We start from the raw sequence: 26325 nt of genomic DNA, 5'->3' as shown, positions 1-26325 counted from the left end.
GAAGGGAGAGAAAGAAAATGATAAAGCAGATGCAACAAAACAACTAGTGAATCTCAGTTAAGGGAATACAAAAGTTCCTTTTAAAATTATTGTAACTTTCCTGTAAATTTGAAAGTACGTTAAAATAAAAGTTAGCAAAAAATGAGGCTTAAAAGATTTTCCAAAGAAATGAAAATTGAATTTATTACCAACATGTTTAGTAAAGGAATCTCTAAATGATTTTTCTTTAAAAAGGAAGTACAATAATCTCAGAAGGAAATTCTGAAATGCAAGAAGAAATGGAGAGCAAAGAAGTAGTAAATGTATGGACAGATCCAAACAAATACTGGCTGGAAAAAACAATACAGCTAAATACTTAAGTTGGGTGGGGGGGGGGGAGCAGATGGAAACAGGTCAAATATAAATTAAAATTAAAAAGCCCATAAAAAAGATTAATTCAACTACATAAAAATAGAAAAGTTTTTTGCATAGCAAAAATAACAAAAATCCAACATAAAGGAAAGTCACTTTAATATTGCTATTACAGTAGTTATTCTCTTGTGTTATAATTTATATGACTATATCCTACAGAATTTTTGAAGGCAAGGCTTTTTGGTTTTCGAGTTAGTGGAGGCCAGGCTCAGTAAACTGAAAATGAATGCATGGGCAGGGGAGGAGAGGAGGTAGGAAGTCAAGTTAGAGAGGGAGTCAGAGGCACCAGGGTTTCTAATAGGGGTATCAATGGCATGCTGGGTGGGATAATTCCTTATAATGCAGGAGAGCCCATGCATTGGAGGAGATTTACCATCCATGGCCCAGGTACACTAAAATGCCAGTAGCTATCCTTGGTAATTGCGACAACCAAAAACTATCCTCGCAAATTTCCAAACGCCTGATGGGTATGGCACACTGCAGGTGGAGGACCCCTCAATGAAGGTTCCTACATATTACAGGTAAGGAGCTTGAATTTTATCATGAAGGCAATGAAGAGCCACCAAAGGATTTTTAAGGAGAGGAACAACACGATCAGGTTTTCATTTTTAAAAATCACCCTGGCAGCAATGATGAAGAAAGACTGGAGAGCAATCAGATTAGATACAAGGAAAACAATTAAGAAGCAACAATATTAAACTGGTATGGGGTGGGAAGAGACCAAGGGCAGATATCTTCAGTCTTGGTCATATTTTGGATACCAATGGCATTTTTAAGTAGAGCTATCCTTACATAGCTGAGTATACAAATCTGGAGCTTGAAAGAGAAATAGAAAAGGAGAGAAAGATAGTTGAGCTAGACACATAATAGTGTATATAAACACAATTAAATTTAAATTCTACACCCCACCCCTACTCCTATTTCCATGCTAAGAAAAAACTTACCTTGCTCTCCCAACTGGTAAAGCAAGTGGTCCAATAGTCTCACCAGCAGAGAAATCAGAAATAGCAGTTTCTTCAGATTGCAGTTCTTCAACATGATCTGTTTCTTCCTTTTCTAAAGGCTTTTAAAATGTATTAGAATTATTTAATCAGTTAAAGGAACATTTAAGATGGCACTCAGAGAGAGGTCACAAATAAATCAGAAATGAAAGGGATATTACTACTGAACCCACAGAAACAAAAAGGATTATAAAAGTATACTATGAACAATGGTATGCCAATACATTAGAAAGCCTAGATGAAATGGACAAATTTATAGAAACACACAAACTAACTGTACTGACTCAAGAAGAAATAATAGATCTAAACACACCAAAAGTAAAGAGATTGAATTAGCTATCAAAAACCTCCAAACAAAGAAAAGTCCAGGTCCAGATGGCTTCGAAACTGGTAAATTTTACCAAATATTCCAAGAAAAATTAACAAATTAATTGGTTAATTTCAAAACAATAGAAGAGGAGGAGAAAACTTCCTAACTCATTCTATAAGAACATTACCCTAATATCCAAGCCAGATGAAGACAGCACAAGAAAATAAAATTATAGACCAATATTCCTAATGAATATAGATGCAAAAATTCTCAACAAAACATTAGCGAAACAGAATCTAACTGCATATTACAAGAATTAAACATCATGATAAAGTTGGGTTTATCCAGGTATTGCAAGTGTGGTTCAATATAAGAAAATCAATTACTCTAACAGATCATATTAATAGAACAAAGGCAAAAAACCACATGATCATCTCAGAGGGTGAATAAAAGTCATTTGACAAAATCCAGTCCCTCTTCTTTTATTTTTAAAATGTTTTTATTGATATATCTTCACACATATACAGTCCATGCATAGTGTACAAATCAATGGCTCACAATATCATCACATAGTTGTGTATTTGTCACAATTATTTTCAGAATTTTGTATCACTCCAAAAAAAAGAAATAAAAAGAAAAAATTCATACATCCTATACCCCTCACCCATCCCTCTTATTGACCACTAGTATTTCAATTTACTCAATTTTCTTTATTCCTTACCACCCTATTATTTGTTTATTTTTTTACCCATTTTTTTTTACACATCTGTCCACATCCTGGATAAAGGGGGCATCAGACACATGGTTTTCACAACCACACAGTCACACTGTAAAAGTTCTGTCATTACACAGTCATCTTCAAAAATCAAGGCTACTGGAGGTGCAATGGTGGCTCAGTGGCAGAATTCTCACCTGCCATGCCGGAGACCCAGGTTCGATTCTCGGTGCCTGTCCATGTTAAAATAAATAAATAAATAATAAGGCTACTGGAAAACAGCTCAACAGTTTCAAGTACGTCCCTCCAGCCACTGCAGTACACCGTAAACTAAAAAGGGATATTTATATAATGCATTAGAATAACCTCTCGACTGTTTGAAATCTCTCAGCCACTGAAACTATTTTTTCTCATTTCTCTCTTCCCCCTTTTGGTCAAGAAGCCTTTCTTAATCTCATGTTGCTGGGAATCAGACTCCATACTGCCATGGAGATTTACACCCCTGGGAGTCATGTCCCACACGGGAAGGAGGGCAGTGAGTTCACCTGTGGAGTTGGCTTAGCGAGAGAGGTCACATCTGAGCAACAAAAGAGAGCCTCTGGAGATTATAAGTAGGTTTAGCCTATCCTTTGCAGGAATAAGTTTCATAAGGGTGAGCCCCAAGATCAAGGGCTTGCAAGAATATCAGGAATTCTGCAAATTTGGAAGTTGAATACTTCCTCGTTTCTCCCAAGGGGACTTTGCAAATACTTTTTTATTCACTGTCCAAATTACTCTGGGATATATCAAGGCACTAACCTGTACAAACCGACAAGATATCAAGTCCTATTCAAGATTCCATGTACTTATGGTGTTCAAGTAAACTAACCATACAAGTTAAATTAGGTAATGTATTACCCAAAATATAAATTGTGCACTGTTGTAGTTTGCTAGCTGCCAGAATGCAACACACCAGAGACGGACTGGCTTTTAATAAAAGGGGATTTATTTTGTTAGTTCTTCAGAGGAAAGGCAGCTAACTTTCGACTGAGGTTCTTTCTTATGCGGGAAGGCACAGGGTGGTCTCTGCTCGCCTTCTCTCCAGGCCTCTGGGTTCTAATGTCTTTCCACAGGGTGCTTCCTTTCTGCATCGCCAAAGGCCTGGGCTGAGCTGCGAGTGCTGAGATGAGGTATGCCACGGTGCCTGGGCTGTGCTAAGCTGCGCTCTCTCATTTAAGCACCAGCCAATTAAGTCAAAGTCATTCACTGCAGCAGGCAAACCTCCTAGCCGGCTGCAGATGTAATCACCAACAGATGAGGTTCACGTACCATTGGCTCATGTCCACAGCAACAAAATTAGGTGCCTTCACCTGGCCAAGTTGACAATTGAATCTAACTACCATGTGCACCAAATAAATATCTCTCCTTTTGATCTCACACAGAAGTTGAAGTTTTAAAATATGGACAATATCATCCTCTACCCTGTATTCTGATCCATCTTTGTTATATCCAGATCAGCTTCATTGTATCTCTAGTTGAAGTCTGATCCCTTTCTGAACTTTTTAAACAGTTGCTGTATGTGGTACTGCTGACTTAAATAGCTTCAGAGCTATAACTCTGAGTCTCAGGTGTCACATAAATACCCGAAGTTTCTGGGAACAACTAGATTATATACAAAGAACTCAGTACCTCAGAATTAAGAAATAATAGTTACAACTCCCTGAATATGTATGACTGCTGTAAAAGCTTACAATCTAGGACACTTTACAAGAGATCCCAACCTGATAACTCATACCCTCAACTTCAGTTCTCTGAGGTTGTATATTACAGTTAGTCCATATGAGTGAGGCATGATAATATTTGTCTTTTTGTTTCTGACATTTCATTCGACATGCAGTCCTTAAGGTTCATTCACCTAGTCGCATGCCTCACAAATTCATTCCTTCTAGCAGATGCTCAGTAGTCCATTATATGTATACATCACAATTCCTCCTTCCTTTCCTCAGTCATTGCATACTTCAGTCACCTTCATCCACTGTGAATCACCAACACTGCCACGATAAACACCAGTGTACAAATGTACATTTGTGTCCCCACAGTTGGTTCCTCCACACATAATACTGAGCAACAGGGTTGTGGGATCACGTAACAACCAGCCTCTCTTCTTGCTAAAAGAATAAAACTAGGAACATGGAAAACTAGGAGAGGAAGGAAACATCCTCAACATGATAAAGGGCATGTATGGAAAACCCACTGCTAACAAAATCCTCACTGATGAAAGACTGAAAGTTTTCCCTCTAAGATCAGGAACAAGATAAGTATGCCCACTGTCACTTAATATTGTTCTGAGAGGTCTAGTCAGAGAAATTAGGCAAGAAAAAGAAAAAAAAAAAAGATATCCAGATTGAAAAGGAAAAGATGAAACTTTTCCTATTTGCAGATGGCATGACCCTATTACAGAAAACCCTGAAAAATTCATAACAAAGCTACTGGAGCTAACGAACGAATTCAGCAAAGTAGTGGGGTATGAGACCAACATGTAAAAATCAGTAGTGTTTCTACACACTAGAAATGAACAATCTGGAGAACAAAACAAAACAATTCCATTTACAATAGCTACAAAAAAATCAAATAAATTTAACCAAGGGCGTAAAGGACTTATACACAAAAAAATCTGCAAAACATGGCTAAAAGAAATCAAAGAAGACCTAAATCAATGGCAAGATACTTTGTGTTCATTGACTGGAAGACAAAATATTGTTAAATTGGTAATTCTACCCAACATGATTTACAGATTCAATGAAATCCCAATAGAAATTCCAACAGCTTTCTTTGCAGAAATGGAAAAGCCAATCATTCATTTTTTTCTTCACACCAAATCTACAGATATTGAAGGGCATTACCAAGAATATTATGAACATTACGCCCATAAATTCAACAAACCTAATATACAATAAAGACATTAAACAAATGCAAATTACAGAAAATCATTTCTCATGAATAGAAACACAAAAACCCCCAACAAATACATAATAAATTGATTAAGCCACATATTAAAGTGATAATACATTCTGATCAAATGCAGTTTATCCCTGAACGCAAAGACTATTCAACACCAGAAAATCAACTATAACACTAGACTAATGGTCATCTATTAGTCTATGACCATGTCAAAAGATGCAGAAAATCATTCAACAAAATTCAACATTCATCAATGACAAATATTATCTACAAACAGGAACATGGGAAGTTCCTCAACCTGATAAACAGACTTTATAAGAATTCTGCAAATCTCATTGTGCTTAATCATGAAACACTGGATGATTCCCACTCCCTTAAGATTTGGAATAAGACAACGATATTTGCTCTCAGCCATCTTATTGAACATTGCACCTATGATTCTAGCCAGTTGAATATGGCAAGAAAAATAAATAGAAAGGTATTGTCTTGTTCAAATTTATAGGGAAGGGTAAGAGGTCCCAAATAGCTAAAGCCAACTTGGAAAAGATTAATGAAGTTGGAGGACTTATATTTCTTAATTTTAAACTTATTACAGAGCTGCAATGGTCAAAACAGCAATACTGGCCGAAGAGGAGCCAAGATGGCAGGTTAGTGAGGAGTGGGACTTAGTTCATCCACAAGAGGAGCTAGTAAATAGCCAGGAACAGTATAGAACAACTGCTGGGGCCACGTCAGTGACCAGACACACAGCGTATCCCAGTTTAGACAAGCTGAACCGGCTGCGAGCTGACCCAGAACCATTAGTTTCCCAAGCTGCAGTGGCCAAGGCCCCTCCCCCACAGGTTGCCTCCCAGAGGGAAAATGAAAGAGACTTTACTAGCAGCAAGGGCTGAGCACAACCAAGCTCCAACTGCGGAATTAATTAACAAATTCTGATTACAAAAAATAAGCCCCCCAGCTCATCTGAACCTCAAGTAAAAGTGGAGGTTGCTGGTTTTTGCCTCGGTATAGAATGGGCACAGCTGACAGAGAAAAGAGAAAAACTAACAAAACCAGAGGTTTTTGGGTCAGACACCACAAAATACTTGAAAGGGTCTGGACCCTGAAGGAAAGGAGGCGCACACAGGATCTGGAGATACACAGAGCAACATTACCAACTTAAGCTCTAGATTGGCAAACTCAAGGAAAGGGGGCCCTGCTCTGAAAAGGACTTTTTTTTCTTTTCTTTTTTTTATGGCTGTGTTCTGTGCTTGACCACTCTTTGGATACAGATGCAGGGTTTCTCAGGCTCCAATTGACCAGGCATGAGCAGTATTAAGCTGGTCTGAGAGCCTGTCTGGAGGGTATGCCTTCCCCAGGAGAGGGATGGGACCCAGCTCAGGTGGAATCCCTCCCTCAAGGAATTCAGACCCCAGAGTCTGGAAAACTGAAGCAATTAAAGCCAATGTTCAACCTCTCCTCTGTCTCAACCATGCCCCAGGCAGGGAGAGTCTGCTGAAGTTAAAGGTACCACATCACCTTATGAGGGTGGGACCCGCTGTCAGACAAGCAGCAAATACCAGGCAGGATAGGAAAAACACAGAGTCCAGAGGCTCCACAGGAAAGTCTTTCAAACCACTGGGTCATACCCTCAGGGAAAACTGATGCAGGTGACTCTTTCCTCCTGAGAGGAGGCCAGTTTGGTCTGGGAAAATCTGACTGGGGTCTATAATACCTAAGTAGACCCTCCTGAGTAGAAAAACAAACTAACAAACAAAAAAGGCACCATACAGGTAGGGCAAGAAACAAGAAAACAAGAACTGAAAAACTCTGATCTGTTAAACTAAAACCTAAGCTGTTTAGAATAAGCTGAACTCAATGTCAAAGAACAGACAGACAATAAAGTCATCCAGCAAGAAAATCCTAGGTAAAAACAGTGAAAACAATCTCCAGAATAAATCAATTAAGGTAATGAAATGCCTAGATGCCAGCAAAAAATAACAAATCATACTAGGAAAATTGAAGATACAGCCCAATCAAAGGAACAAACCAACAATTCAAATGAAATACAGGCGTTGAAACAATTAATTCAGAATGTTCGAACAGATATGGAAAACCTCATCAAAAATCAAATCAATGAATTGAGGGAGGATATAAAGAAGGCAGGAAAGGAACAAAGAAGAAATTAAAAGTCTGAAAAACCAATCACAGAACTTATGGGAATGAAAGGCAAAGTAGAAGAGAAGAAAAAAACAATGGAAACCTACAACATTAGAGTTCAAGAGGGAGAAAATAGGATTAGTGAACTGGAGGACAGGCCATCTGAAATCTGACAAGCAAAAGAAAACATAGGGAAAAGAATGGAAAATATGAGCAGGGACTCAGGGAATTGAATGACAATGTGAAGCACAGAAATATACGTGTTGTGGGTATCTCAGAAGGAGAAGAGAAGGGAAAAGGAGGAGAAAAACTAATGGAGGAACTTCTTACTGAAAATTTCCCAACTCTTATGAAAGACTTAAAATTACAGATCCAAGAAGCACAGCATACCCCAAACAGAATAGATCCAAATAGATATACTCCAAGACACTTACTAATCAGAATGTCAGATGTCAAAGAGAAAAGAGAGAATCTTGAAAGCAGCAAGAGAAAAACAATCCATCACATACAAGGGAAACCCATAAGACTATACATAGATTTCTCAGCAGAAACTATGGAGGCGAGAAAACAGTGGTATGATATATTTAAAACATTAAAAGAGAAAAACTGCCAACCAAGAATTCTGTATCCAGCAAAACTGTCCTTCAAAAATGAGGGGGAAATTAAAACATTTTCAGACAAAAAATCACTGAGAGAATTTGTGAGAGACCAGCTCTGCAAGAAACACTAAAGGGAACACAAGGGACAGATAGGAAAAAACAGGAGAGAGAGGTGTGGAGAAGAGTGTAGAAATGGACACTATCAGTAAAGATAAAAAGAAGAAAAATTAGATATGACATATAAAATCCAAGAGGTAAAATGGTAGAAGTACTGCCCTTACAGTAACAACACTAAATGTTAATGGATTAAACTCCCCAATCAAAAGACACAGACTGGCAGAATGGATTAAAAAACAGGACCCCTCCCCCCCAAAAAAAGGAAAAAAAGCAGGACCCATCCTAGACCCAAGGATAAACACAGGTTGAAAGTGAAAGGTTGGGAAAAGATATTTCATGCAAACAACAATCAGAAAAGACCAGGAGTAGCTATACTAATATCCAAAGAATTAGACTTCAAATGTAAAACAAAAAGAGACAAAGAAGGACACTATGTATTAATAAAAGGAACAATTCAACAAGAAGACAAAATCATAAGTATTTATGCACCAAGCCAGAGTGCTTCAAAATACATGAGGCAAACACTGAAAAGAGAAATAGACATATCTACCATAATAGCTAGAGACTTCAATTCCCCACGCTCAGCAATGGACAGAACATCTAGACAGAGGATCAATAAAGAAACAGAGAATTTGAAGAACACAATAAATGAGCCAGACTTTAACAGATATCTATAGAACACCCCACAACAGCAGGATACACCTTTTTCTCAAGTGCTCATGGATCATTCTCAAGGATAGACTATATGCTGGGTCACAAAGCAAGTCTCAAAAATTTAAAAAGATTGAAATCATACATAACACTTTCTCGGATCTTAAAACAATGAAGATGGAAATCAATAAAAGGCAGAGTGCCAGAAAATTCACAAATATATGGAGGCTCAACAACACACTCTTAAACAACCAGTGGGTCAAGGAAGAAATTACAAGAGAAATCAGTAAATATCTCGAGGCAAATGAAAATGAAAACACAACATATGAAAATTTGGGGGATGCAGCAAAGGCTGTGCTAAGAGGGAAATTTATTGCCCTAAATGCCTATATCAAAAAAAAAGAAAAGACAAAAATGGAGGAATTAACTGTGCACTTGGAAGAACTAGATATAGAACAGCAAACTAGCCCCAAAGCAAGGAAAAGGAAAGAAATAACAAAGATTAGAGCAGAAATAAATGAAATTGAGAACGTGAAAACAACTGAGAAAAATCAACAAAACCAGAAGTTGGTTCTATGAGAAAATCAAAAGATTGATGGATCCTTAGCGAGGTTGACAAAAAGAAGAGAGAGGATGCAAATAAACAAAACCAGAAATGGAAGAGACATAACCACTGACCCCGCAGAAATAAAAGAGGTAATGAGAGGTTACAACGAGCACCTTTATGCTAATAAACTAGACAATGTAGATGAAATGGATAACTTCCTAGAAAGGCATGAACAACCAACATTGACTTGAGAAGAAATAGACAACCTCAATAAACCAATTACAAGTAAAGAAACTGAATTAGTCATTAAGAAGCTCCCCAAAAGGAAAAGTCCAGAACCAGATGGCTTCACATGTGAATTCTACCAAACATTCAAGAAAGAATTAGTATCAATCTGCTCAAATTCTTCAAACAAATTGAAGAGGAGGGAAGGTTACCTAATTCATTCTATGAAAACAACATCACCCTCATGTCAAAGCCAGACAAAGATATTACAAGAAAGAAAACAACAGACCAATCTCTCTAATGAATATAGATGCAAAAATCCTCAACAATATTCTTGAAAATCGAATCCAACACCACATTAAAAGAATTATACACCATGACCAAGTAGGATTCATCCCAGGTATGCAAGGATGGTTCAATGTAAGAAAATCAATTACTGTAATACACCATATGAACAAATCAAAGCAGAAAAATCACATGATCATCTTGTCTGATGCAGAAAAGGCATATGACAAAATTCAACACCCTTTCCTGTTGAAAACACTTCAAAGGAAAGGAATAGAAGGGAACTTCCTCAACATGATAAAGGGAATATATGAAAAACCTACTGATAATATCATCCTCAACAGGGAAAAACTGAAAACTTTCCCCCTAAGATCAGGAACAAGACAAGGATGTCAATTATCACCACTGTTAATCAACATTGTGTTGGAAGTTCTAGCCAGATTAGACAAGAAAAAGAAACACAAGGCATCAAAATTTGAAAGAAAGAAGTAAATCTCTCACTGTTTGCAGATGATATATGTTGAAAACCCTGAAAAATCCACAGCAAAACTACTAAAGCTAATAAATGAGTACAGCAAAGTGGTAGGTTACAAGATCAACACTCAAAAATCTGTAGTATTTCTATACACTAGTAACGAACAATCTGAGGGGGGACTCAAGAAAAAATCTCATTTATAATTGCAAACAAAAGAATAAAATATTTAAGAATAAATTTAACTAAGGATACAAAAGACCTATACAAAGAAAACTACAAGAAATTGCTAAAAGAAATCACAGAAGACCTAAATAAATGGAAGGGCATACTGTGTTCATGGATTGGAAGAATAAATATAGTTAAGATGTCAATTCTACCTAAATTGATTTACAGATTTAATGCAATACCTATTAAAATCCTCAAAACTTACTTTTCAGAAATAGAAAAAAACCAATAACCAAATTTATCTGGAAGGGTAGGATGCCCCGAATAGCTAAAAATATCCTGAGAAAGAAAAACAAAGTTGGAGGTCTCACACTACCTGATTTTAAGGCATATTACAAAGCTACAGTGGTAAAAACAGCATGGTACTGGAATAAAGATAGATATACTGACCAATGGAATCAATGTTCAGATGTAGACCCCCTCATCTATGGACAACTGATCTTTGATAAAGCAGTCAAGCCAACTCACCTGGGACAGAAATCTCTTCACTAAATGGTGCTTAGAGAACTGGATATCCACATGCAAAAAAAGAGGATCCATATCTCACACACTATACAAAAATTAACTCAAAATGGATCAAACACATAAACATTAGATCTAAGACCATAAAACTTTTAGAAGAAAATGTAGGGAAATATCTTATAAATCTTGTAATAGGAGGCTGTTTCCTAGATCTTACAGCCAAAGCATGAGCATCAGAGAAAGAAATAAATAAATGGGACCTCCCGAAAATTAAACACTTTTGTGCATCAAAGAACTTTGTCAAGAAAGGAAAAAGGCAGCCTACACAATGGGAAACAGTATTTGGAAATAATATATCAGATAAAGGTCTAATATCCAGAATATATAAAGAGTTTGTTCAACTCAACAATAAAAAGACAAACAACCCAATTATAAAATGAGCAAAAGACATGAACAGACACTTCTCAGAAGAGGAAATACAAATGTCTAAAAGGCACATGAAAAGATGTTCAACTTCCCTGGCTATCAGGGAAACACAAATCAGAACCACAATGAGATTTCATCTCACACCCACCAGAATGGCCATTATCAATAAAACAGAAAATGACAAATGCTGGAGAGGATGTGGAGAAAGAGGTATGCTTATCTACTGTTGGTGGGAATGTAAAATGGTACAAACAGTGTGGAAGCTAGTTTAGCAGTTCCTCAGGAAGTTAAGTATAGAATTGCCATATGATCCAGCAATACCATTGCTAGGTATCTACTCAGAGGACATGAGTGCAAGGACACAAACAGACATTTGCACACCAAGGTTTATAGCTGCATTATTTACAATTGCCAAGAGATGGAAACAGCCCAAGTGTCCATCAACGGACGAGTGGCTGAAGAAGGTGTGGTATATACATACGATGGAATATTATGCAGCTCTAAGACAGAATAAAATTATGAAATATGTAACAACATGGATGGACCTTGAGGACATTATGCTGAGTGAGACTAGCCAGAAACAAAAGGACAAATACTGTATGGTCTCACTGATATGCACTAACGTTAGTGAATGAAGTTGGAGAATTTCAGTTAAGAACAGAGGCTATCAGGAGATAGAAATAGGGTAGATTTTGGGTAATTGGAGCTGAAGGGATATAGATTGTGCAACAGGACTGATTGTAAAAATTCAGAAATGGATAGCACAATATTACCTAACTGTAATACAATGCTAGTGCACTGATTGAAGCTGAATGTGAGAATGATAGAGGGAGGAGGGCTGGGGGCACAAATGAAATCAGAAAGAAAATAGATGATAAAGACTGAGATGGCATAATCTAGGAATGTCTAGAGTGTACAATGATAGTGACTAAATGTACAAATTAAAAAATGATTTTGCATGAGGAAAAACAAAGGAATGTCAATATTGCAGGGTGTTGAAAATAGATGTTAATTCATATTTTAAAACTTGAACTTAAAAGTCTAAAGCAAAAAATGTTTATTTGGTACAAAATTTATAATTTGACTAGTGCATTTCCTAATATAACTTACGTGAGCAGTTTAATTGAACACTATAAATAAATGGAACCTTGAGTAGGGCATGAGATTTTGTAGGTTCGTCCGGAATGATGCCCCAATAAATCCCAGAGTGATTTGAACAGTGAATTTAAAGCATTTGCAAAGTCCCCTTGCGGGCACAACAAGAAAAGGGGAAAATTCAACTTCCCCATGTGGCGAATTCCTGATATTCTCACAAGCAGTGGGGACAACCAAAGCAATAGGTCAAGTCCTCAATCTTGGGGTTTGTTCATATGAAACTTATTCCCACAAAGGATAGGCTAAACCTATTTAAAATTAGGCCTAACAGTCACCCCCAGAGAACCTCTTTTGTTGCTCAGATGTGACCTCTCTCTCTCTTAGCCAACATAACAAGCAAACTCACTGCCCTTCCCATCTCTACGTGGGACATGACTCCCAGGGGTGTAAACCTTCCTGACAATGTGGGGCAGAAATCCTAGGATGAGCTGCAACTCAGCATCAGGGATTGAGAAAACCTTCTAGATCAAAAGGGGGAAGAGAGAAATTAGACAAAATAAAGTGTCAATGGCTGAGAGATTTCAGAGTGGAGAGATTATCTGGAGATTATTCTTACGTATTATATAGACATCACCTTTTTAGATAAGGTATATTGGAGGGGCTGGAGGGAAGTGACCAACTCATTTTTGATAAAAGTGCCAAGTCCAATCAATTGGGAAAGAGTATCTTTCTTTCCAGTACCAGCAACAAATGGTACTGGGAAAACTGAATATCCATATGCAAAAGAATAAAGATGGAACCTATGTCACACCATATACAAAAATTAAGAAAAAGTGGATCATATCCTCTTTTTTCACAATTTGCACCAGAACACAGGTTTTGTGAAAAACCATCACTATACTTAAGCCAAAATGGGAAAGGAAAAGACTCATATCAACGCTGTCGTTTTTGGACACGTAGATTCGGGCAAGTTCATGATGACTGGCCATCTGATCTACAAATGTGGTGGAATCAACAAAAGAACCATTGAAAAATTTGAAAAGGAGGGGGCTGCTGAGATGGGAATGGGGTCCTTCATGTCTGGTCTTGGATAAACTAATAGGTGAACATGAGCATGGTATCACCACTGATATTTCCCTGTGAAAATTTGAGAACAGCAAATATTATGTGATCATCACTGATGCCCCAGGACAGAGACTTTATTAAAAACATGATTATAGACACACTTCAGGCTGACTGTGCTGTCCTGATTATTGCTCCCGGTGTTTGTGAATTTGAAGCTGGTATATCCAGAGAGCATGTCCTTCTGGCTTACATACTGGGTGTGAAACAACTAACAGTTGGTGTCAACAAAATGGATTCCAGGGAACCACCTTATAGTCAGAAGAGATATGAGGAAATTATTAAGGAAGTCCGCACCTATGTTAAGAAATTTGGCTACAACCCTGACACAGCAGCATTTGTGCCAATTTCTGGTTGGAATAGTGACAACACGCTGGAGCCAAGTTCTAATACGCCTTGGTTCAAGGTATGGAAAGTCACTCTTAAGGATGGCAATGCCAGTGGAATCGTGTTGCTTGAAGCTCTGGATTGCATCCTGCCACCTACTCATCTGACAAGCCCTTGCATCTGCCTCTTCAGGATGACTACAAAATCAGTGGTATTGCTATTGTGCCTGTGGGCCGAACAGAGACTGGTGTTCTCAAATCAGGCATGGTGGTCACCTTTGCTCCAATAAAAGTTACAACCGAAGTCAAGTCTGTTGAAATGCACCATTAGCTTTGAGTGAAACTCTTCCTGGGGACAACGTGGGCTTTAATGTCAAGAACATGTTAGTAAAAGATGTTCATTGTGGCAATGAGGTTGGTGACAGCAAAAAATGACCCACCAATGGGAGCAGCTGGCTTCACTGCTCAGGTGATTATCCAAACTATCCAGGCCAAATCAGTGCTGACTATGCACCTGTGCTGGATTGTCACACAGCTCACATTGCTTCCACATTTGCTGAGCTGAAGGAGAAGATTGATCACTGCTCTGGCAAGAAGCTTGAAGAAGGCCCCAAATTCCTGAAATCTGGTCACTGATATGGTTCCTGGCAAGCCCATGCGTGTTGAGAGTTTCTCTGACTATCCTCCTCTGGGTGGTTTTGCTATTCATAAAATGAGACATATAGTTGCTATGAGTGTCATCAAGGCAGTGCACAAGAAGGCTGCTGGAGCTGGCAAGGTCACCAAGTCTGTCCAGAAAACTCAGAAAGCTAAATGACTATTACCCTTAACACCTGCCACTCAAGTCTTTATCAGTGGTGGAAGAACAGTCTCAGAACTGTTTGTCTCAATTGGCTATTTAAGTTTAAAAGTAAAAGACTGGTTATTGATAGTAATGCATCTAAAACCTTCAGAAGGAAAGGAATTTTTTTTGAAACATTTGCTTCTGTGTGGCAGTTTTAACATTAGTTTTTAAAATCAGTACTTTTTAAATGGAAACAATGACCAAAAATCGGTCACAGAATTTTGAGACCCATTAAGACATAGTTTAATGAGAAACCTGTCTCTTCTTTTGAAAGGTCAGCCTAGAACTGCTTAGGCAAAAGACTCAATCTATTTCTGGTTTTCCGTTTGCTGAAATTTGATAGTTCATGGTAATTATAAGAGTTTGCATTTTTTGAACGTTACTATGTACCAGACATTGTTTTAAGTTCTCATTTATTCCTCACAAAACCCTGAGATGAGACCCATTATCCGTGTATTATAGATGGGAAAACCTGAGGTAGCAACTAGCTAAATAACTTGCTCAGAACTGCATAGCTGCTAAGTAATAAAGCCAATACTGGAATTTAGTTAGCTGGACTTTAAAACTCAAGTTCTCGTCAGTTATGCTCTCCTGACAGTACACTACCCAGACATTTAATAGGTATCATATCTAGATGTTTTCTCAACTTTTAATTTATTTTGCCAAATTTCCAGGTTTTATTCTTTTCCAAGTCTGGCTCTCCAAACAGTTCCTAGAAATGTTATTTTTTCCCACTGTTGTACTTTTTAATATTCCATCGACCCAAATTTCATACTTTAAGCTCTCAATCATTGCAGAAATAAATGTTTATTTGTTTTCCTTTCAAAAATGGCAGGGCCTTACTGCAAGTTATCCCTCAAAATTTCAAGCTCTATTCTACCTAGTATCCAACCAAGGTTTCCACAAATTCCCTCTGCTCATCTTTACCTTTTCCAAGATAAACTGGCTTTATCTGACCTTAAGTTTTCTATCTTTTGCTCTACTACATTTTCCCTTTATCTGATAACAAAAGTCTGAATTCAAGTCCATAATTCATCTATAATGCTTTTCAAGCACCCATTCATCATAGATAAACAGTAATAATACATCTTTAATACAGAAAACACATAAAGTAACTTGTTCATTCATTACAGTGTTGTTATAGATAGTATGAAGTTCTAAGATAAACAGAGGTGCTCCTTCTGATGTAAAATCCACTTTCCCATATCAGGGCCTATTCTTATGAAGGCTCTATAACCAATGGAACAGGCCCTGGCTCCAATGCCACTGGATAATGTGACAGCTCTAACAACGCTCAATAAACCCAGTAAAAATCACTAAAATTGCTGTACCAAAACAGTTACCATAATGAAAACAAAAAGGTTTACAGCTGTAATTGCAAAGCGCTGTACAAAAATAAGAGGTAGTCTCGTTATTTAACAAACAAAAATTAAGCTTTATTAGTCACAGCTACTTATGCTGTGTGTCCAGTACAGTAGTCACTAGCTATATGTGACTACTGAGCACTAGAAATGTGACTAGCCCAAACTGAGATGCAAAATACACACCAAATTTCAAAGATACTGTGTGAAAAAAAAGAATTTAAAATGTCACTAATAATTTTATACTAATTACATGTTGAAATAATATCTGAGTCATATTAGAGTAAATGAAAAAAACTATTAAAATTAATTTCAGAGTGGACCATGGTGGTTCAGCAGGCAGAGTTCTGACCTGCCATGCCAGAGACCTGGGTTCAATTCCCGGTACCTGTCCACGCAAAAAAAAAAAAAAAAAAAAATTAATTAATTTCAAATCCAGCAAACCTACTAGGTATTTACTATGGAGAAATGAAAACATATTCATACAAAAACCCATACGAGGATAGTTGTAGTAGCTCTAGTGTTAATTGCCAAAAACTGGAAATAATGCAAACAACCCTCAAAGCATAAATAGGTAAATAAACTTTGGTATTTCTAAACCAGAGACCACTATTCAGCAATAAAAAGGAATGAACTATTGATATACACACAACTCAGATGAATCCTAAAGGCATTATACTCAAAGGAATTATAATAAATTATATTATATGTAATTATACTGGCTAAAATGTTATTTGTTATTTAGCGTAACACTCAAATAACATTCTGGTTATTTGAGTATAACCAGACTTAAATGGTTACAAAAGTATGCTTCCATTTATGCAATATTCTTGAAAAGACAAAACTACAGGTAAAAACATTCAGTGGTTGCCAGGGGTTAGGATGATTCTAAAGGAATAGCACAAAGGAGTTTTTTTAGTGTATCCCACCAATTAACTCAACAACTATAAGTTCTTGCACAAACTACTTCAAAGGGTTGATCTATAGGGCAAAGAATGGTAGATCACTATCATCCTTTCACCTATTGTATGAGACCAAAGTCAGAGAGGTTTATTGTGTCTAGAACCTAAATTTTCTGTAATTTTCTAAATAAACCTGTCTGGATAGCTCATTTAAACAACCCAAACGTATGGAGCCCAGAACAGGAATGAGGTCTTATAGTTCTGCAAAGCTTAATGCAATACTTGGCTATATCCCAAACTATGGTGGGCTGATAATTAGAAAGTGTTGATAGAGTCCCTTGAGGGACTAGAGTAAAAACATCAAACTACTAAAATTTTCCACCTGGGAAAACCTGTGTACATGCTCAAACATTAGGGACTCCCAAGAAAACAGGCCAAGCCCTTGATTTCTTTTTTTGGTTTGTTTGGGTTCTTTTGGGTGCCAAAACCCAGGAACAAACCACCTTGATTTTGAGGTTTGCCCTCAAGAAATTTATTTTTATAGCAGAGAAGCTAAGACTACCTATAATTTACCTAAGAGTTGATTCCAGGAAAATTCTTCTGTTGCTCAAATGTAGCCCCTCTCTTTCTCTAACACAACTCTACAAGGTAAATCATTACCCTCCCCTCAAGGTGGGACTTGACATCCAGGAATGAAAGTCTCCCTGACAACATGGGACATGACACCCAGGGATGAGTCTGTCCCTGTCATAGAGGGATTGAGGGATTGACAATGCTTTCCTGACCAAAAGGGGAAAAGAAATGTAACAAAATAAGGTATCAGCAGCTAAGAGAGCTCAAATAGAGGCTATTATGGAGGCATCTCTTAAGTAAGCTTTAGTTAGATAGTGCTAATTGCCATCATTTGCTAACCCCCAAATTGCATCATTCCTGTTAACCCTCAAGAACACCCAGGGCTCAATCTGAGATTCTACAAAAGTTTCACACACAAAGTTTACTTTTCAGAAACCTAAAACCTTCAGATGGTTCCTAGGCCAGATAAGTCCTGAAACCCAGAGGTGCCAGTCTCTCCAAGAATACCAACCAGTTCCATTCCCCTATCTCATACTGTTGATACCCCTTTTCAATATGAAAAAGTTAAAATGGGCATAGCCCAAACATCCCTAAAGACTGGGAGAAGGATCAAAGGAGAAGGAGGAGCTATAACAGAGAAGTTGGGATTTAACAAATGATTATGACTTGTTACACTGCTATTTTTTTTTAATCTCCAGTGTCTCGGAGCAGCTAGAAGGCAAAACCTGAAATTGTGGAACCATAACCCATATCAAACGTTGAAACCTGTTCTATAGCTACTTGTTAAAATTGTACTTTAGGGAGCCACAGCAGCTTCTGAGGCAGCAATGGTGGCAGAGCTGGCAGCTCTATGCTCGGGGCCCCAGCCATCTGGCTGCTGTGAGGGAAGCCACAGTCACCTCAGGCCGTGGGGTTCCCCGCAACAGCGGAGGGACAGCTGGCCACGGCCCACAGCGGCAAGGCAGCATCCCGCAGCTCCAGCCCTGCCTACCTTGTTGCTGATCCAGCCATCAGTGAACGTGCTGTACCAGGCCATGAGCACCATCATCCTGTGCATCACGTGCAGCTGCAGCAAGATCCTGCCCAACAGCCCAGTGCTTAACACGCACCTGGTCAAGAGCCACTGCTTGCAGAACAGCAGAGTAAATCTAACTATAAGGAAAGATTTGAAAACTGTACCAAAATTCTACTGTTGTCCAATTAAAGGATGCCCTAGAGGTCCCAACAGACCATTTTCTCAATTCTCTCTTGTAAAACAGCATTTTATGAAAATGCATGTTGAAAAGAAGCATAAATGTAGTAAGTGCAGCAATTCTTATGTTACTGAATAGGATCTGAAAAGACATGCAGAGGATTGTGGCAAGATCTTCCAATGTACAAGCGGCTGTCCTTACACCAGCACAACTGCTTTGCAGTCACACATCTACTGAACTGACTATGAGAACCCTGCTCAGCACAGGGATCCACCTAGTAAGAAAAGGAAAATGAACTCCACGGACAACGAGAGGTTGTCAAAAAGGACAATTGAATCACCGCTCGATAAACCAACCTCTATACCAGACACACAAGAACTAGACACTTCAGAAACAAAGTTAGTAGCTTCCTCTGAAGACTACTACAACGCTAATGTCAGAAAGTAGACTCTTACAATACCTCCTAGATATCCTCAGAAGTTGTTTTTACCAAAGCCCAAAGTGGCTTTGGTTGAATTGCCTGTTATGCAGTTTTCTCTATGCCTGTCTTTGTGCCTACTACAGCCGACTCCTCAGCCAGCCTGTGGTAGTGGGTGTGGATCATCAGAGCTCTGCCATAGGCACCGTTCACCCACTTCCCTTGTCCATAGGAACCCTGATCCTCGGCCTCCATTCAGAGGCTTGCTCTCTTAGGGAGACCCTGCCTCTCCAAAAAATTGTGACTCCCGCTGCTGTTGATGTAATTAGCACAGGTGTTACAATGAACTTGGGTACTACTTTATAACAACTAGGGAACACATGTCAGAAAACAGCATGTCTTCCATCAATATGCAGAGAGATCTGTCTTATGCACCACCAAGCTGCAGGCCTTCTGCACAGTGGTTTTCCCCAGACTCCTCTGCATCATCTTGTTCTCAACCTGATTTGACATTCGGTTCTCAAGTTTCACTTCCCATTAATGTCCGTACCCAAACATTGTAACCCAGTTCTAAAGTAACTTCATCTATAGCTGCACAGCCTGATGCTTTTTCAGATGTTTGTTTTCAGTCAGGTGGTATCTCCGGAGAAACTCAAACTAGTGGAGTGTAAAGTTCCACAGATGACCCAGTACACATGAACCAAGCTGTAATGTGGAGACATTTTTGAAAATGTCCAGTCTTCATACAGGGTTTCTATAGACAATATTATAAGCAACAGTTTGATAGGAGAGATTATAATTCATGGTTTGCTATCTCAGAACAACCCTAAGACTTTAAATCAAGATATTGAGAAATCTGCACCAATTATAAACTTCAGTAAGCAGAACAGTATACTTCCTTCACAAAACATGACAGATACTCAGACCCAAACCATAGATTAAGTGATTTAGAAAACATCTTGTCAAGTAACCTGCCAGATCAGACATTGGATAATCGCAGTGTTTTGTCTGACACAAGCACTGAACCCAACACCCAGCTCTCATGTGGCTCAACTCACAATTCTGAGATAGAGTTTGAGATTGAAGAGTTCTTTTCAGTCTCAAATATCCAGCTCAAATGGAAGAGAGTGAACTTAGCAGTATGAACACTGAACCAGTCTTGGAATACCTGGACACAGAGACCCAAACCAACTTTTTACTTGCAGACAACTCTGCTCAGTACTACAGTTGTAGGGGAAATGCTAACTTCTTGCGCCTTGAAATGTTTGATACACAGACACAGACAGACTTAAACTTCTTTTTAGACAGTAGCCCTCATTTGCTTCTGGGAAGTCTTCTGAAACACTCCAGCTTTTCCATGGGCAATGATTCATCTGACACAGAAACCCAAACAGAAGTGATTTCCTCTAAAAACCTATCTGCTCTAGAAAGCAAGGTTCGGTTTGAACAGTACAGAAATACAGACCATGAATTCTGGTTTGAAACCCTAGGGAGTTTGTTTTTCACCAGCAATGAAACTGAAACAGCCAGGGATGATTTCCTTCTGGCTGATTTGGCCTAGAACACGATGGAGTCTCAGTTCAGTTCCGTGGAAACCCAGACGTGTGCAGAACTACACACAGTGTTCAACTTTTAAAATTGAAGTCCTCATGCAGGATGGCATTTACAGCTTTCTTCTGGATTTAGAAAATGGGGATCAGGGACAATAGTATTAACCATTGACTGCAGTTGTCTAGATTCTTTGTGGTTCTCTTTGCCTTTTGTACTTGTAAATATGAAATTTGTGTATAAATGTGAGTGTATTATAAAGTGCATGATGCTGATCTAAAAAAAATTGTACTTTAGAACCTATTGCTTTTTTGCATATATCTTATATCTCACAATAAAATATGTAAAAAAAAAAAAGGAGTTTTTTTGGATAAGAGAACAGGTTTGTATCCTGATTGTCATGGTGATTATGAGAATCTACATGTTTTGAAATTCATAAAACTGAGCACCAGAAGAAAAAAGTCAATTTTATTATATGATAATTTTGAGAATTAATTTCACTTGCTTCTTTTTAAATTTTTTTAATGAGGCTACCAGAAAATTTAGAATTACATATGTGGCTCACATTATATTCCTATTGGACAGCACTTTTATTCTTAAAAGGATCAAGAACGACTTTTCACTAAAATGCTGGAAAAATAAGAGTACATCCTAGATTATTTCCAAGGAATCAAATTTGGTCACCTAGAATTAAATACCAAAAAAGCCCATGTACTACTTACCACTTTTTCCATGATGAATACTGCATCATTTTCATTTAGGATATTTTTTAAAGGGTTTGGTTGACCTTTGCTAATCAAATGCACTTGAACATCAGCCTGTTAAAAATAATGTCAGACAAGGTTATATAATGTAAAGCAAGCATACATATTTGCACAAATATTTAAACATATAATGACCAGTTCTATGCAAAGGACTGGAAAAGAAAATTTGAATGTGACATAATGTCTTAAAATTAAAATTTTATTTATTCTTTGCCCACATTGTTCCTCATGTATAGAAAATCTAGCTCTTCAAGGTCCAGCTGAAGTGAAACCTGTCAGGTGAATACTTCTTTTAATTAGGATACCACTGACACCCCCTTCCTCCAACCATACTGCATATACTGTAAAGTACCACAAAATTAGCACTTTACTAAATACTATCCTTTCTTCTAATTGTTCTATGAAATTCACAGCTTTTAAACAGTTTTAGGAATGATATATCTTTTTCTACTAAAAGTGAAATACATATTTACTGTAGAAAAGTTTGAAAATAAAAGATAGCTAAAACAAATAAAAAAAAATCACTTGTAATTCTATTACCCAGAGATCATTACTACTGTTATTATTCTGGTTGGATATTCTTCCAGATCTTTTTCTGGGCATACAAATCAATCTACTTAAATTGAAAGGCATCTGTTATTCAGGTATCTAGACCAGATTTTATTTAATAAAAACAGAGCATTCTAATAATCTCAAATGCCAGGAACCTCATTTCATGTTATTAAATATTTTTTGATAGTTTGGTACCATGACTCTATCATCATATAACTAATTCCATATTGTTCAACATTTAGGTACACTAATTTAGGTACACAATTATACACTATAATAAACAACTGAAGATTGAACTGAATTATCAAGCTCTTCAATTTTCTTAAGACGAATACCTAAAATCACAATGACTTTGCAAAACTTCCTTTCAAATATTTCATATCTATATATTCACATTCCAATCACTTAGTTCAACATATTGAATATTTTCATTGCTTAGTTTTATTATTTCGTAGCAAAAAAAAGAAAGTAGCACATTATTGTTTAATTATCATTTGTTTAATCATAATGAAGGTGAAGTCTCTAATGTATTTGATTTCTTAGTTTGGATATTGAAGCATTTAGACACAAAGTCCCGAGAGCAGGGAATACTGCACTACTCTAATCTACTAGGTTCTTAAGCTTCTGGTATCAAGTAGCAAGAATTCAGATGATGAGTGAAAATTATATTTGTTTTTTGTCTCTGTGATTGCTTATTCATGTCCTTGCCTATTTTTCTATTGATTTTTAAGTTTTTTATATATTAAAGATATTAACCGTTATCATTTATGACTAATTCCCCCCCAGCTAACATGTCTTTTACTATATAATTCATTTTAGTTTGCGAGTTGTTTTATGGATGTAGGTTTTTTTCTCCCCAACAATTTGGAGTTTACCTATGGAACATCTAGCATGTATTAGATATTCAATAAATAATTTAAATTAATACCTTAACTCTCTAATTAAGGGGAAAAGGACACTCTCTAAACTATTCTATAATTTATTATTCTAAGAATTTAAATGCAACTCTTTAAGCCAATTGTTAATTTTCATAAATAGTATAAAATTGGAAAGTAATTAAACTTTAATACTTATTTTCAAGGTTGAAAAGCATATTGTGTTTAAAAAAGGTTAAGTGGGAAGTCAGGATATTGATAGGACTGGCATAGGAGGTCCTTAACAGATGGTTCTTAATTCTGTAACTGATGACCTTACAGGGAAGGCCAGAAAGAGAGGGAAGCCAGAAGTGGGAAGTCAATGGAACCAAGAAGCCAGGAGAGGTTGCCGGATACACTGCTGAGTCAGAAAGGCCAAGGACCAGGGATAACTGGTAGCCAGTCCTACCCAGACCACCATTCTTCTGGAAGAAAGCATTGCCTTGATGATACCTTGATTTTGGACTTCTCCTAACCTCAAAACCATGAGCCAATAAATTCCTGTTGTTTAAGCCAACCAATTGTATTGCACGGTATTTGCTTTAGCAGCCAGTAAACTAAAACAATATTGTGAGATTTTATTCATTTGACATTATAGAAGACAAAAATATAGAGACAGAAAACAGATTAGTGGTTGATAGGGGCTGGAACTGGGGAAAAGGGTTGACCATAGAGTGACAGAAAAACATTTTTAGCAGTGTTAGAAATGTCCTATATTCTGATCATGAAGGTGATTACACAACTGAATACATCTGTCCAAACTCCTGGAACGGTACCTCGAAAGCATGAATTCTAAAGGTATGAAAATTAACCTCAATAAACTTGACTTTAGAAAACCCACAATTTTAGCATTATCAAGTTGTGCTTAAAAATCAAATAAAGTATTTATACCTCATAGACAAATGGTTCTTTGCAGCTTCCTTTCTTTTCTTCATCAAATTCTCTGAAATGCAGAACCATACGTAAAAAATAGAGTTACAGTATCTGTTCCATTATTTAAACTAAGGGATTAGTCATCACTTTATTTCTGATAACACCAGTAGAAAAACAAAAACAAAATATTCTGGTATTAATGGAAGTCCTAAGGCATAGTTGGAGAGAGGGAAAGAAGACAAATAGGTGTATTAGGATTTTTTTTTTAGAAAAAATAAGGACAAAAAAATAATAGGGGGGACATAAGGGGTAAAAAAAAATGGGTAGATTGAAATACTAGTAGTCAATGTGAAGGGGTTTGGGATGTATGAGTTTTTTCTTTTTATCTCTTCCAGAGTGATGCAAATGTTCTAAAAAGGATCATGGTGTTGAATACACAACTATGTGATGATATTGTGAGCCACTGTTTGTATACTTTGGATGAACTGTATGTGTGTGACGATATCTCAATAAAAATATTTAAAAAAAACCCAACACCACCTGTGATGATTGGCAGACTACTGTCAACAATTGGGTACAACTGTTTCTCAGAGGTAACAGAAAATTACTTTGCCTGACTCTACTCTTGCCTTTTTTTTTTAACGCATCACCAATTAATATAAAAATGTAAAAATTATTGTCATCTGATCTGGCATGTCATTAATGGGTAACCACAGACAAATTATGTAAAGATCCCCAGTTTTAGAATTCTATGGCTAAAACGGAAGCATCTAGTCCCTCTCAATCTTTATGAACTATTCCTACAAAATTAGTACTTAATGAGTTTGGAAATTACCAATAAGCAGCTGGATATACAAGCATTGTCAGACATGTAAGAAAAAAGAGAGAGACTTTTGGTGTTTACAACTAGAGAGATAAACTAACATTCATGCAATAAATTGGCAATGCAAGGCTCTATATCATTGAGTTGTATAGAAGCATCAATAAGGGCCTGGTTAAATAAACATACATCTATTATAGAATGAAGTATTTATAAACGAGATAGCTCTTTCGGTTTTCATAATAAATGATGCCCAAGACATTATTAGTTTTAAAAAAAGACAATTAAAAATACGCTATTAAAAAAGAAAAAGAACATAAAAGTATGCTATTTAAGAAAAGAGTGGATGAGACTGGATCAGTGGTTCTTAAAGTGCGAACCCTAGACCAGCAGCATCGGTTTCACCAGGAATCTGTTAGAAAGTCAAATTCGTAGGCCCCACCCCAGACCTAGAAAATCAGAAACTCTGAAAGCGCGGTCCAGCCAATCTGCGTTTTGACAAGCTTCCAGATGATTCTGATGCGCGCTCAAATTTGAAAGCCACTGGATTAAATGCAAGCATTTTCAGATAGGATGTAGAACTAGAAGGCCACCCCTTGCTACTACTTAAAATATTTCACTCTAAAAATAAAATGAAGTCTTGGAGCACAGTATAATATAGGTGCTTTTCAAAGCCAATACACCATCACGTTAGCGTTACAGTTGTAACTCACTGGTAACTATCTTGAGTAGACAATAACAGTATATTTCAATTCTAAAGGTAAGGCAACAGGTGAAGGATAACAACACCTAGTTTTCCACATCTTCGGAGGGGGTCTCTACATACCACACATTGTGTGCATCATCAGAACTGAGAAACCTCCTCCTGGAAAACTTGCTACCTTTTACCTCGTTTTGATAACATACAAATATTTCTCCTAAATGAGACTGCACGCAAGTCCCCACAAGGACAACCCAACACTAGTGCTCCTGATATGACCTGAGCTTCTCCCCAGGAAAACTGACTGTAAAATACGCGCCGCCGAGAAGCGGCAAGGTCCTAATCCCCAAGGCTGTGGCGAGAGGCTCCGGGCAAGGATCCGACACCCAGGGGAAGAAGTGATATCCTAGAACCCCAGCCAAAAAGTAGGGACCAGCCACGACTCACTGCAGAAGGCGAGCATATAACTCCTCAGCAGCTCGATTAACTCGCGACCACATCCCTACCCAGTCAGAGATCAAGTCGGGAACCGCCGAAATGAACTACGCGCCAGTCTCGCGACGCATGAGGTCATGACCCCGCTCTGCCGGTACTACTTTTTCCTCTCCAATAAGTTCCGTTTGTCCGAAAAGTTAAACTTGTGTTTTAATGGGTGCAACAATTTTTCCTATCCCAATGATATTCCATTCTTGTCGGATAAAAATTAAAATAAGCGTAGTAGCTGAGGGGAAGTTGCTTAATCTCGCGAGATGTTCGTCATTCCTTTCGCGGATTATTCCGCAAAAAGGAGTC

At 37.5% G+C, this 26325-nt stretch overlaps 1 protein-coding gene and 1 pseudogene across 2 annotated transcripts in view; one reads left to right on the top strand and one right to left on the bottom strand.

Annotated features, from left to right (window-relative positions):
• The window catches only part of ZWILCH (zwilch kinetochore protein), a 57504-nt gene extending 31238 nt beyond the window's left edge, over positions 1–26266 (bottom strand). Inside the window, exons 1-4 of one of the 2 annotated variants that reach the window (XM_077128284.1) lie at positions 26040–26266; positions 24032–24083; positions 21633–21728; positions 1356–1474 (exon numbers count right to left, since the gene is read on the bottom strand). In XM_077128284.1, coding sequence (XP_076984399.1) covers positions 1356–1474; positions 21633–21644 — 131 coding nt within the window. In that variant the 5' untranslated portion in view covers positions 21645–21728; positions 24032–24083; positions 26040–26266. Of the gene's footprint in view, positions 1–1355; positions 1475–21632; positions 21729–24031; positions 24084–25980 lie in introns of both variants that reach the window. The other variant, XM_077128283.1, reaches the window with a different exon arrangement.
• Positions 18771–21097, top strand: LOC143656293 (ATM interactor pseudogene; annotated as a pseudogene).
• Positions 26267–26325: the final 59 nt, after the last annotated feature.

The sequence above is a fragment of the Tamandua tetradactyla genome, chromosome 14 (genome assembly GCF_023851605.1).
Source record: "Tamandua tetradactyla isolate mTamTet1 chromosome 14, mTamTet1.pri, whole genome shotgun sequence".
Taxonomy (NCBI): Eukaryota; Metazoa; Chordata; class Mammalia; order Pilosa; family Myrmecophagidae; genus Tamandua; species Tamandua tetradactyla.
This window is presented reverse-complemented; position numbering and strand designations above follow the sequence as displayed.